The sequence below is a fragment of the Rhamphochromis sp. 'chilingali' genome (genome assembly GCF_963969265.1).
Source record: "Rhamphochromis sp. 'chilingali' genome assembly, chromosome: 7".
Lineage (NCBI taxonomy): Eukaryota > Metazoa > Chordata > Actinopteri > Cichliformes > Cichlidae > Rhamphochromis > Rhamphochromis sp. 'chilingali'.
In genome coordinates this window covers 2,852,808-2,867,211 of record NC_137934.1, presented here as the reverse complement: position 1 = coordinate 2,867,211, position 14,404 = coordinate 2,852,808, and the positions used below count along the sequence as shown (strand labels likewise).

General features: G+C 43.5%; 1 protein-coding gene across 3 annotated transcripts; it reads left to right on the top strand.

The window, feature by feature from the left end:
* Positions 1–7,021: 7,021 nt before the first annotated feature.
* On the top strand, positions 7,022–9,594 carry LOC308399337 (placenta-specific gene 8 protein-like). 3 transcript variants are annotated; one of them, XM_080886559.1, is made up of 4 exons: positions 7,022–7,141; positions 7,859–7,952; positions 8,089–8,276; positions 9,144–9,594. In XM_080886559.1, the coding sequence occupies exons 2-4, from the start codon at positions 7,886–7,888 to the stop codon at positions 9,378–9,380; spliced, it is 492 nt and encodes a 163-aa protein (XP_080742685.1). In that variant the 5' UTR covers positions 7,022–7,141; positions 7,859–7,885; the 3' UTR covers positions 9,381–9,594. The 3 variants fall into 3 exon arrangements, with proteins under 3 accessions (XP_080742685.1, XP_080742684.1, XP_080742683.1); XM_080886558.1 differs by lacking the exon at positions 7,022–7,141 and adding an exon at positions 7,679–7,745; XM_080886557.1 differs by lacking the exon at positions 7,022–7,141 and having other exon boundaries at positions 7,795–7,952.
* The last annotated feature ends 4,810 nt before the right edge of the window (positions 9,595–14,404 follow it).

The following is a 14,404-nucleotide window of genomic DNA, read 5'->3' as shown; positions in this document are numbered from 1 at the left end:
ACAGTCTCTAGAGTGTTGTTGTATACATTGTGTGACAGTGAGTGGCCTGACCGGTTTCAAACTCAGAACAACAAACACTTACAGCAGAACAAAAATAAACTGATAACCACTAGATTACTGTGATTCAGAGTCTTGTGTCACTGTGATTACACCTAGGTACACAAATAAAACTGCCACAGCCACAAGGTAGGTAAAATGACAGGTGAATTAGCTTTACCTGCTGATAATTATTACCATTGCTAATCTACACTGATGCCCCCCATAAATGCACTATAAACACCCTATGGACGTAACCTTACACCAAGGTCAACTGGACTATTTTATGCTTGCTTATAATGGATTGGATTTATATAGCGCTTTTCAAGGCACCCAAAGCGCTTTACAATACCACTATTCATTCACTCTCACATTCACACACTGGTGGAGGCAAGCTACAGTTGTAGCCACAGCTGCCCTGGGGCAGACTGACAGAAGCGAGGCTGCCATATCGCGCCATCGCCCCTCTGGCCAACACCAGTAGGCAAGTAGGGTAAAGTGTCTTGCCCAGGGACACAACGACCAGGACAGAGAGCCCAGGGATCGAACCGGCGCCCTTCCGGTTACAGATGCGATTCCCAACCCCCTGAGCCACGGTCGCCCACCTGCAAACGTACAGAAATCGCGCATTGTTACACATTCTGTACACAATCTCTAGACTTTTGTATAACAGTGAATGGCCTGGCCTCTTTACTCCAACTTGATCTGATCATTTAGGATATACTCCCTCTTGTGGTGTAATGTAGGCATAGCCGCTCTCAATAGAAGAGAATAAACCTTTATTGTCCCGCGAATGAGAAGTTTGGGTGTTACACTGCTCTTACAGCAAGGGGAATATAAAATATAGAAGAAAGAAAAAAAGTGGTCCATATTAAACATAAGCAACTGAAGTTATACAGGTAACAATGTACAGAAATATGTATAAACATTGTACGGAGATATGTACACGAGTGTGTGTGTGTGGGGGGCAAACAAGCTGATGAGTAAGTAACCAAAAGCTGGTTGTCTGACAGCTGCTAGCGCTCCTTCCTACACTGTGGGAGTGAAAGTCTACTGCTGGACGAGCAGCTCAGTGCTCATGCAGGGGATGGGAGGTATTGTCCACGATGGATGTCAGCTTAGACAACATCCTCTCCACTCCAACCTGCTCGATGGACTTCAGCGGACAGTCCAGGACAGATCTGGTCCTCCTGACCAGTTTGTTGAGTTTCCCCATCCCTCTCTGCCATTCCACCACAGTGTCGTAAAAAGTCCTTAGAAGAGTACTTACAGTACTATATCTCATTGGAGAGCGCACATTATTTTGTGACAATAAAATAACATTTTAAAAACACAAACATTATAATTAATTGATGCAGTGGTTCCCAAACTTTTTTTGGTTTGTTATGTTTAAATATAACGGGACGTCGGGCTAGCGATATTGCGAGCCCTGTATCTGATTGAGGAATCACTCATCTTTGGAAAAGAGAGTTTATTACAGAGAAATGTCTCTTTCCAAAATAAAAGCTATACTATCCGCTTCTTCTGGGCTATATTCTCAGCAGCATATTAAACAGCTGTCTAAATGACTCGGCTAAAGTTAGTAGCATGCTTGTTGTTTTTGTCTTTGCACTAGGATGATGTCGGCGTAAATGTGCAGTCATATTCGTTGTGTTCCCACTAGTGCTTTCAGGTTAATCTTGTTGAAATGACGTTAACGCCACAACACGGCAAATCTCCGTTAACGAGCTACCGCCGATCGCCCCGTGCATGGGGCTAAGCGGCCAACACGTTAACGAGCTAACTGCGCTAACACACTAGCTCCCACCCATGTAATTGAGCATTGCATGGCACATCCAACATACTGTTTTACTTTAGTCCATGACTCGCTTACCTTCAGCGTCATACGTCACATGAAAACCAAAATAATTCCAAACGCCAGATCTGAATGAGGGTGGGGGAGGTCCATGTTGCAAGGAGAGCTTAACTTCTGTCTCGCTAGCTTGCCCTGCGCTCTTCCTTCCGACGATGCTGTGTTGAGCGCTCAGTGAATCTGCGTTCGACTACTCTGCCTAGGCTGCACTGTCGACCCTAGGCGGAGTAGTCGAACGCAGATTCACTGAGCGCTCAACACAGACAGCATCGTCAGAAGGAAAGTTGATAAAATAAATTACAAATGTTGTATTGTTCGATACATATGCGTACCGAACCGAAAGCACTGTATCGAACGGTTCAATATCGATACGAATATCGTTGCACCCCTAAAAAATATATATATATATATATATATATATATATATATATATATATACACACATATATATATATATATATATATATATATATATATATATATATATATAGCAGCTGGATAGCGTAGTGGTTAAACTACACGCCTTTGGAACAGAGGATCGCAAGTTCGATTCCTGCCTGGGGCGTCTGTATCCAGTAAGGGTCCTAAGGCTAGACCCCCTATGCTAAGCAAGCCTACCGCAGACATGAGCGAGACAGATAAATATGAAGGCATGCCGGCTCGGACGTCGCCCGGATCAACAAGGTCCGCGTCAGGTGTTGAGGAACCAGGGCACCCTGACGAAAAGTGGGCTACTGGAACAAGAAGGCATCGGTGGGCAAGGGACGAAAACAGGGCGTTGTTGGAATGCTACTACGCAAGTAACCCCGGCGGAAGGGGCTACATGAATAGGATGAGGGACCTATGGATTCTTCGATACCCAACATCCACAATGACGGCGAAACAACTAGTAGCTCAGTGTTCCAACATTCGAAAGAAGGGACTGCTCTCACAGCTAGAGATTGACGAGGTACAACACAAATGCTACGGCAAGGAGGAGTCAGGACGCCAGGTCAGGGGGGAGATATCATCACCCCCACCCGAGATTGGGTACATAGCCCCAAGTGCGATAGGAGAAGGATCGTTGAGTGCGAGAGGAACTGACCTGAAAAATAGGATCATGGCCAAGCTTGAAACCTGGATCCCCCGTAGCCGGTTACCAAGATTACGTGAAGTACCCTCAGAAGGTCTGCTAGATGATGTTAATGCAGCACTACGGGCAATACCTACAACCACGATTACCGACACTAACAAGCTGATCTACAATACGGCAGCAGTGATCAGTGAGATGCTTGGCTACAAGTTGAACAGCCACAAGGGGCAGTACCCTCCATGGAGAAGGAGGCTAGAGGGCAAGATCAAAGTAGCACGGAGGGAGGTTAGCCAACTAACAGAGTTGCAGAAAGGTGCGACAAATAAGGTGCCTAAGAAATACAGCAAGCTGTCCATACCTGAGGCCTTGGAAACTGCCAAGCAAAGACTCACAGCCTTGGCCAGCCGCTTGAGGAGGTACACCAGAGAGATAGAAGGCAGGAGAATAAACCAGCTGTTCTCCACAGAACCAGCAAAGGTGTACTCTCAGTGGCAAGGGAACAATAAGAGAACAGCACCACCAAGGCTGGAGACAGAGCAATACTGGAAGAGCATATGGGAGAAGGATGCAACCCATAACGGCAATGCTCAGTGGCTAGTGGATCTGAGGGCAGACCACAGCGACCTCCCTGAACAGGGTCCAGTAACCATCACAGTGGCAGATATCCAAGAAAGGGTCTCCAGTATGAAGAGTTGGACAGCACCAGGGCCCGACATGGTTCACGCCTACTGGCTGAAGAAGCTGACTGCACTCCACGAGCGTCTGGCAGCACAAATGAACCAGCTGCTAGTTAACGAGAGACACCCGGAATGGCTAACTGAAGGCCGGACGGTCCTGATCCCCAAGGACCCCAAGAAGGGACCGGTCCCCTCCAACTACCGACCAATAACCTGCCTCAGTACTACATGGAAGCTCCTGTCAGGCATCATATCGGCTAAGATGAACAGGCACATGGGTCAATACATGAGTGGGACACAGAAAGGAATTGGCAAGAATACCAGAGGCGCAAAACACCAGCTACTGGCAGACAGAACAGTCAGCCGAGACTGCAAGACCAGACTGACCAACCTGTGCACTGCCTGGATTGATTACAAGAAGGCCTATGACTCAATGCCCCACAGCTGGATACTGGAATGCCTAGAATTGTACAAGATCAATGGGACCCTAAGAGCCTTCATCAGGAACTCAATGGGGATGTGGCGTACAACACTAGAGGCCAACTCCAAGCCCATAGCACAAGTCACCATCAAGTGCGGGATCTACCAAGGAGATGCTCTGTCCCCACTGCTGTTCTGCATAGGCCTGAACCCCCTCAGTGAGATCATTAACAAGACTGGCTACGGATACCGACTATGGAACGGAGCAGTTGTCAGCCACCTCCTGTACATGGATGACATCAAGCTGTATGCCAAGAGTGAACGAGACATCGATTCACTGATCCACACTACCAGGCTATACAGCAATGACATTGGAATGTCGTTCGGACTGGAGAAGTGTAGTCGGATGGTAACAAAGAGAGGGAAGGTAGTCAGAACTGAGGGGATTGAACTACCAGAAGGCAACATTGCAGACATAGAGGACAGTTACAAGTACCTGGGGATCCCGCAGGCAAATGGGAACCATGAAGAGGCCGCTAGAAAGGCTGCAACCACCAAGTACCTGCAGAGGGTCAGGCAAGTCCTGAGGAGTCAGCTGAATGGTAAGAACAAGATCCGGGCCATCAACACATACGCCCTGCCCGTGATCAGGTACCCTGCTGGGGTAATAGGCTGGCCAAAGGAGGAGATAGAAGCCACTGACATAAAGACAAGAAAGCTCCTGACCATGCATGGAGGGTTTCACCCCAAGTCCAGCACCCTGAGGCTGTACGCTAAGCGGAAGGAAGGGGGCCGGGGACTGGTGAGTGTCAGCACCACAGTCCAGGATGAGACAAGGAACATCCAAGAATACATTGGGAAGATGGCCCCAACTGACCGAGTGCTCAGTGAATACCTCAGGCAGCAGAAACCCAAGAAAGAGGAGGGAGACGAGGAACCATCATGGAAGGACAGGCCCCTGCACGGTATGTACCACCGGCAGATAGAGGAGGTGGCTGATATCCAGAAATCCTACCAGTGGCTGGACAAAGCTGGACTGAAAGACAGCACAGAGGCACTAATCATGGCAGCACAAGAACAAGCTCTGAGTACAAGATCCATAGAGGCTGGGGTCTATCACACCAGGCAAGACCCCAGGTGCAGGCTGTGTAAAGATGCCCCAGAGACAATCCAGCACATAACAGCAGGGTGCAAGATGCTAGCAGGCAAGGCATACATGGAACGCCATAACCAAGTGGCCGGCATAGTGTACAGGAACATCTGTGCCGAGTATAACCTGGAAGTCCCGAGGTCAAAATGGGAGATGCCCCCAAGGGTGGTGGAGAATGACCGAGCTAAGATCCTGTGGGACTTCCAGATACAGACGGACAAAATGGTGGTGGCTAACCAACCGGACATAGTGGTGGTAGACAAACAGAAGAAGACGGCCGTAGTGATCGATGTAGCGGTTCCGAATGACAGCAATATCAGGAAGAAGGAACACGAGAAGCTGGAGAAATACCAAGGGCTCAGAGAAGAGCTCGAGAGGATGTGGAGGGTGAAGGTAACGGTGGTCCCCGTGGTAATCGGAGCACTAGGTGCGGTGACTCCCAAGCTAGGCGAGTGGCTCCAGCAGATCCCGGGAATAACATCGGAGATCTCTGTCCAGAAGAGCGCAGTCCTGGGAACAGCTAAGATACTGCGCAGGACCCTCAAGCTCCCAGGCCTCTGGTAGAGGACCCGAGCTTGAAGGATAAACCGCCCGCAGGGGCGTGCTGGGTGTTATATATATATATATATGTGTGTGTGTGTGTGTGTGTGTGTGTGTGTGTGTGTGTTCCTTTGTCCCAGATCAAGGAACACTAAATTTCAAAATAAATAAATTGTCACGGTCCGGGGTAGCGGCCGTGTGAAGAGTGGAAAGGAGGACTCAGATGCAGCACTTACTCAGATGTGAAGGTGATTTATTGACAATACTGAACATAAAGTGGAGATGGCAAACAGAACTAAGGATGAACTAAACTGGGAGAAACTACACAAAGGGAGTGGCAAACCTGAACATGAAGGGAGAACAGTAGGGAGAGCACGCAGGGGATTCACGGAGAAATGCAGAGTACGCAGGGTAACACAGAGGATGAACACAGACGACGCGACGAGGAGCAGAGGAAAACACACACTATAAGTACACAAAGAGACACTGGGAAATCACACACAGGTGGGAGACACAGCTGGACCTGATTAACCTGACGAGACAGGGGAACACTAACACCAGGGACCAATAGAGGGAGCACAAACCCAAAACCCAGTATCTAAAATCCCAAAACACAAACCATCCCAAAACAGCCCAAGAATAATAAAGAGAATAATAACAATAAGGAACACAAACACAAAGTCACTGAGTCATGGCCGCAGGACCATGACATAAATACATGAATGAATAAAGAAACTGTTGATTCTCTACTTGAATTACAAAGCTGACGCTGCTTTTGATATGACAGCTAAATGTCTTTATTCAAACTATCAGACCCCTAAAAAAATCTGGAAAAATTTAACGTACCTGTGTACGTTAACAGTCACATCTAAGTCACCTGAGACTAGAACATGATCATGACTATTATCAGCAGTTTCCGTTTGTTTTTTTAAGAAACACAACAACAATAAAAGGAAACTTTGTTTTAAAGTAAATTTATATGTGTATGTTTTTTGACATTTATCTTCAACAGACATATAGATGTTGCATTTGTTTGTATGTTTAAAATGAACTTGAACGCACTTAAAACACAAAGAGAAAAGTTCATTAAAAATATAGAGGAACTTCTGGGCATGATCTTTTGATTTCCTTTCTCTGTTTCTATAGTTTCAGGTTTTGCAGCATTTTTGTGTCAAGCCAATGGCAACTCTAAGCCACTCCCATTACAAGGTACATCCTTTCCTATATTCCTTATCACAGGTGCACACAGGGAGTCCAGCAAGACCAGGTAAGACCTTCCACTTTTCTACAATGAATTTTACATCATCTATCGTTTAGTGTGATTCCTTTATGGTTCACGGTGTAATACTGGATGTATAACGCTGTAGGAGATGTGATGACAGAGGGAATAAAATGTAAGTAAATTTATGTAAATTGATACATTCTTAGAAAGAGATGAGTGTTTTTTTTCCTGTTTATTATTGACTCTCTGTATTGGTAACTGTTTATCTGCAAAAGTGAATTATATGCAGGGCTGCAGACTGTAAGCTGTCTTGTGTAGAGGTCAGGTTATATTGAACTGTACTCTCAACCTCGTGACTGTTTAAAATGAACTTGGATGTTTTAGCAAAGTCAGTGTTTTACCTCGTGGTGTTTCTGGTGTTTTTCTGTCTGACGCTGTTGCGTTTTTAAAGCTCAATCTTAGTCTTTGGAATCAAGGATGTATAAATCAGATTTAACTGAAGAATTACAGACAATGCACTTTTCATTTCATTTCTCCGAGCCTATAGTTTCAGTTTGTTTGTGTTTATTCAACCATAAAAAGATGCTGCTTCTAATCGAAGGAACTATGTAATTTTCTGAGGTAGAAAGCTTTTTTTTTTACATGTATATATATTTGAATTGTAGCCAACATACAGTACAGTGTTCTTCTTTCTATTTTTCGTAGTTAATCTTAGCGATCGCTGGAACAAATATTTTAAGAATTTAAGGTTTCTGATGAACAAGCTTCGCTACAAGGTGCTCCAGAATCTAATCTGATCATCTACTGCCTAGATGTCCTACACAACAGACGGTTCTTTCTGCAGATGCATTTCTTTAACTTTGGTTTACCCGCTCCTCTACTTTCACAGAGCAATCCTATAGCATCTTGGCACACAATGGCAGAGAAACCCTTGACAGACTGGGACAGTGGTCTTTGTGACTGCTTTGAGGATGCACATACTTGTAAGAAGCCAGTTAAAGTTGATTGACTCATAAATTGTATTTGTGTTTTCAGGACTACAGGTTTTTTTCTCATTTGTATCGTCTTCATCTTTTGAGACTTGTTACCACTTTATTGACGTGTTTCTGTGTTTTTCAGGTTGCTATGGATTCTGGTGCGGCCCCTGCCTCGCCTGCACCGTTTCAGGAAGATTTGGAGAGAACTACTGTCTCCCTTTATGTGATATATGTGGCTCTGGTGTATTAGCAGCCTTTGGGATACCTGTTTGTGTTCCTCCTGCAGTTTTGTCTGTAAGAGCTGCCATGCGAAACAGATATGGCATCAAGGTATGAACTGTGAGATGATGACACTGAACAAATTCGACCTGGGTCACTTTCGTATGCGGTACTGAATCCGATACATATCCGATGTTTTAGAAAGCGACTGCTGTTTGAACGGTCATGTCGCATTAAATCCGTCTTTTACGTCACTGACACAAGACAGACGCCAATTATCACCGCCGGAGAAGACATCGTGAACGCTGCCTGGCCATCCAGCGAAACTCTTGGGAAGACAACGTGAACATTTTATTTGTACTGTATAATCTGCAGATTCTGACAGAAATCTGCAACTATCCTTTGAAGCACCGCTCCTCTCTAAAACAGCAATAAGGATAATTATTAGGTTATTTACATTATTATGTAAATAACACAATAACTTAAAGCAAAAATTGGAAAATGTACAATCCGAAGTCTTTATATTAAGGGCCATCAGTCAAACAATATTTTTTTGCTCTGGGTCTAAACAGAGCGCGTTGTGTGTGACGTCTTCTTTTGCGCATGCGGGCCGCTTTGAGCGTTCACACTGGAGCACGTTTGCTGTCACATTTTATTTGTAGTGTGAATGAGCAGACAAAAAAATCGGATTTGATCAAAAAATCTGAATTGAGCATCAAGACCTGCAGTGTGAACGTAGCCTTAGTGGGAATTACAAGTCTCACTCACTGAATCAAAAACATCCATATTTGATTTCAACTATGCCTAAATGTTTTTTTGTCAAACATTCACACACATACTCAGTATCTGCTGCAAGGATATTGTGACATGTGGACCAGAAGAGCCAGGGATTGATCTACCAAACTTCTGGTTGGTAGATGACCTGCTCCTCCACCTGAATTACACCACATCTGTAATGCTTGTACTCTCTTTCTGCAGGGCTCTCTCTGTAAGGACATTGCAATTTCCTGTTTCTGTGAGTGGTGCTCCTGGTGTCAGATGCATCGTGAGTTAAGGCATCGCAAGAAAACCCCGACTGTCATCAACATACAGAATAACACTGTTGTCAACATGCAGCCTATTCCAACTTTTCAGCCAGGAGTGATGATGCTGCCTGCACAACCAGTTGCAACTGGTTTCATGTCTCAACCAACAGTGGTCGTTCAAACAAAGTAACACTCGTAGAAATCTGATGCTGCTCAGAGTGTGTTCTCATGTATTTACTTGTAAAAGCAAGAATGTAATCATTTAGTATGTTAAATTCTTACTGTTGATTTCCTAGTTTTCAAGAAAATTAAGAGAGTTAACATAAATGATGGGAATGATGATTCGCCCATTTGAAGTTTAGTTACAAATGTAAATGTACTTTATTGTTGAAGTAATAGCGATGTTTTACAGGCTCAATAAAAACAAATCTGCACCCCATTTTTGTTGTCTTATCCTACTTTTCTGAGACTTTTCTGGTCAAATGAGTGATTCAGTTTTAAAATCTGCAAAGATCCACCATGAAGCATTTGTTTCAGATTTTACACTGATGCTTTGTGTCATGCACTGTGTGGTTGTGTCCTTGTGGTGTTTTCAATATGAAGATTCTCAGTCATCCAGGTCATCATAGTCTAAGGAGCTTGGAAAGAAAAGCGTCTGGACTTGTTTAAGTTGCTTGAAGACGTTTCACCTCTCATCCGAGAAGCTTCCTCAGTTCTAGAGTCAAATGGTGGAGAGTCCCAGATTTAAACCTAGTGGGAGTTTCCCCCCAAAGAGGGACAAAGGACCCCCCTGATGATCCTCTACCTAATCACATGAGCCGAGGCGTGAAAATGGGTGTGGGTCACAATCAGCCAGGGTTTTGGGTGAGCTCATTGTGAAACCTGGCCCCACCCTATCATGTGATTTCCTGAGGTCAGCTGGCCCAGGATGTGAGTGGGCGTTAAGGCGTCTGGGAAGGGATCTCAAAACTGGATTATAAATGGCAGACAGTTGGTGTTGTAAACCACCGCCTCTGTTCAAAGATGGTCGCTCACAGTGGACATAGATGGCTTCTTTCACTCCTCTTTCAAACCATCTGTCCTCTCTGTCCAAAATGTGAACGTTGGCATCCTCGAAAGAGTGACCTTTGTCTTCTAGATGCAGATGAACTGCTGAGTCTTGTCCTGTGGAGGTGGCTCTTCTATGTTGTGCCATGCGCTTGTGAAGTGGCTGTTTGGTCTCTCCAATGTAGAGGTCTGGGCATTCCTCGCTGCACTGCACAGCATACACCACATTGTTAAGTTTGTGTTTTGGAGTTTTGTCTTTGGGATGAACCAGTGTCTGTCTGAGCGTGTTGCTGGGTCTGAAATGCACCAGGATGTCATGCTTGGAGAAAACTCTCCTGAGTTTCTCTGATACACCGGCTACATAGGGGATGACAATGTTGTTGCATCTGTCTTTCTTATCCTCCATCGCTGGTGTCTGGTGTCACTGAGGAGAGTAGTGATCTTTGTCTGGTAATCCGTTGTGTTTAGGACCACGGTGCATCTTCCCTTATCAGCTGGTAATATAGTGATGTTGTGGTCTTTGCTCAGGGAAGCGACGGCCTTCTTTTCTTGTAATGTGAGGTTAGACGGCGGGACTTTGGCACTGGAGAGGGTGGCTGAGACTTTCATCCTGATTTGCTCTGCTTCTGTCTGTGATGATTTATTAATCCATATGGCGGTTTCTGTGGCTGTGATGAGGTCCACTATGGGCGAATTAGTGATGGGATTTCCGGCTCTTTTTAGAGATCCGGCTCTTTCGGTTCGGCTCACTAAAAAGAGCCGGCTCTTTCGGCTCCGAACCGGCTCTTCAGGTTGTTTTGTTGCTTTAATTAATTTATTATTAACAATAATATAAAATTATGCACAAAAGGAATTACTAACGTAAAAACAAGTGGTTTTATTTATATATGTTTATATATAAATATATGCGGTGGCCCCTAGAGACAAAACACGTACAAACTCCAAAACACATTTCTAGCATGAACTGAACTTCCAAAGCAGAGCTACTAGATCACTTAAATTACACAATTGAAAGCATGTGTGTATTGTTTGTGTATTTATACACAGGCACTCATATATATATTCAAATAATTTTAAAAAAAAGTTCATTTACCTGTTATTACCACACACCAAATCCGGTCATTGGTACTTGCTGGCTTGTGTAGCCACAAGATAACAAAGGCTCAACACTGCGCCCAGCATCCTGGAGCACTTCTGTTGTTTTTTGTACGTGTTTTGAGTTTTTATGTGCTTCTGAGTTTTTACGTGCTTCGGAGTTTGTACGTGTTTTTACGTGTTTTGGAGTTTGTACGTGTTTTTACGTGTTTTGGAGTTTGTACATGCTTCAGAGTTCGTACGTGATTTGAAGTTTGTGTGTGCTTTGTCTCTAGGGGCCACCGTAAATATACTTTTATTTATTCACTCCACATAAAATGTAATAAATAAATCATCTAATACAAAAATCAACTATTCACATTTCAAGTTTTAACTATTTAAATTTTCAGCTTTTTCCTTTCACAAATTTAAAGTGAAAAGAACACAAAACACTGCAAACCACAACACAATTAAATATAAATTATAATATGAAAACTAAAAGAACATGCATATTCTCTGTCATATGGACCTGCATGAATAAACTTTCTCAATCCTTTATCATCTGCAACCGAAAATAGTTGTGGATGATTACTATACCTTTCTAATGTTGTTGTCCCTGCCTCTCTTTCTCTCTCTCTGGCTCTGTTCCTGTGCTACTGAGTGTAACTACCGCCCCTCCCCCCTCTGCCCAGCGTAAAGCACAAGGCTCGCGTGCAGAGTGAAGCGGAAAAAAAGTGCGAGAGAGAGGCTGAGAGAAAGAAAAAAAAAAAAAAACAAACCACGTGACGGCTCGCGATAAGGAGACAGCTCGCGATAAGGAGCCGGCTCGCGTCGTTCACGTCAAAGAGTCGGCTCTAAGAGCCATTTCGTTCGCGAACGACCCATCACTAGGGCGAATGTTGCGGAGAAATGGCAAAATTGAGACCTTTAGCTAATACTTTCTTTTCAGGTTCAGTGAGATTCCGGTCTGAAAGGTTCTTCACCCATTTTATAAAGTTTATTAAGTCGTTTATAAATTCTCCATGTCCCACTGTTAGCTAGATTGCATTTTGCTTTGCAGCATTGTGCCACCGAGTCTGTGTAGTGGACTTTCTAATTAGGGCTGATATTGTCACTGATTTTTACAACTCGTTCAATTCTGATTCGCAAGGTCATGATTTGATTTGCCTCAATTTGATTTTGAAATATTATAAATATATTATTATATTATAATTGTGATCATTTATCTTGTATATGTACTGTATAATGATTCAACAATTCTTTGATTAGAAGTATAAGGTAGCATAAGATATAATAAGATGTAACAATCTCACAACCTCGAAGCGTGAGGAGACAGAGAGCAGGGCATGACAGACAGACGGACCAACATCCTCGTATACACTATATACACACAGACAAGGAAACAAAGAAATGGCAGTTAGGCAGGGAAAACCAGCTGACACTAATCAGATGAGACAAGACTGGGAGGAAGCAAAAGAGAGTAGTCACCGGGGAGACAGAGGCCTGAAACATGGGACAGGAAGGCACAGAGCAGACACAAAACGGAACAGGAATAGAGCTAGAAATACTTGAACAGAAACCAAAACACTAACATTGATAACCATGAAAAACAAATAATCAAGAAACAAATTAAACAGGTATAAAACACTGGGTCACCGATCCAGGACCGTGACAATTTCTCTGCAATTACACACTCAGTGTAAACTATCTAGGATTAAAAGCAAAGCTGACAGTTGTGAGACTTAATCAGAGGTTCAAGGATCACAGCAGATGCCTTCGTGTCAAAGTAACTGAGAATAAAACTGAAAAATATCAAGATTCTTTTTGGCCTGGTCTTTTACAGCATTATGACCCCCTTGAAAACGATCTGCAGGAGATCAAAAACTGAAGGAAACCATGAATCAACATTTGACGATTATCTGATGCTGCTGAAGCGAAGCAGAGCAAAGTTAGAAGTTTGTTAGAGACACAGATAAGCGTTTTGCAATTTAGCATAAGTTGTAAAAGTTGAAATTTCTTTGTTATTGAAAAGCAGAAATTAGGTTTTCCTGTTAGAGCTAATTTTGGGAAAATAAATAAAAATTTAAAAAAAACCAGCGGCCGACAGTGCTCTACACAACGGTAGACTGGTGGGTAATAACAAAGAGAATCACGCAGAAAAATAGAGATTTTTAATGGATTTTTAATGGGTTTTCTCGTGGTGGAAGCAAGACAACCAAAGTAAGATGGAATTCATGACAATGTTTTTCAAGTGTAGTTTTGATCTTCCTTTGCTGTTGGATCAGTGAATTTTGGACAGAGTGACAAAGCCTGCAGCTGTGCAGTCTGTGAGATTGCAAATCTGTCAGCTTTCAGCACCCAAAGGCGTGTCCATTGTTGCCAGACTAACCGCAATTTGTGTTCAGATATTTATGTGGAAACCATTTACCTGCTCTTCAATCGTTTGCTGTTTTAGCAGTTTAGTGGGTGTTGAAATACTTTTGTGAGCTTTTAGCTGAGATTCTGGCATTTCTGGCAAAATTCATTTATATTTAAAAATGTATTTCAGGACTTAATGAATCGATATTCTTCAAATGAAAATCGATTTGAAATGGGAAATCAAGTTTTTAAACCCACCCTATTTCTAATTCTTGAGTCATTTTTTGGATACGTACGTGTAAAACCTTTGTGAATAGTTAGTTAGTTATAATAGTTACAAACTTGCCAATGACAGCTGTAGTTTCAATAAACGACTCATCTGAGAAGAAACAATGTTTTTGGTGCTGCATTGACAACAGAGAGACATACGATTTGGGTATGTACCGGAGTTCGACCCCACCGTTTTTCTGTGCATTCCATTTCTTTTCTTTAGCAGTCACATAGATCAGTGGTATGGTCTCCGATGAGGGCCTTGCACGATACAGTGATGTACAGCAATGTACAGCTATAGAGGATGTGCCTGACTAAGTGAAGGATCATTCTTGCTTAGGAGCCTGGAAGATGAAGGCATCATATTCAAGGATCCAGCTTAGTCCAAGACCACGCTGAAGAGGTGAAGAGTCTGTCCCTATATCTAAGTCCTTTTCCAGGTCATCAGCTGGAATGCATCTGTAA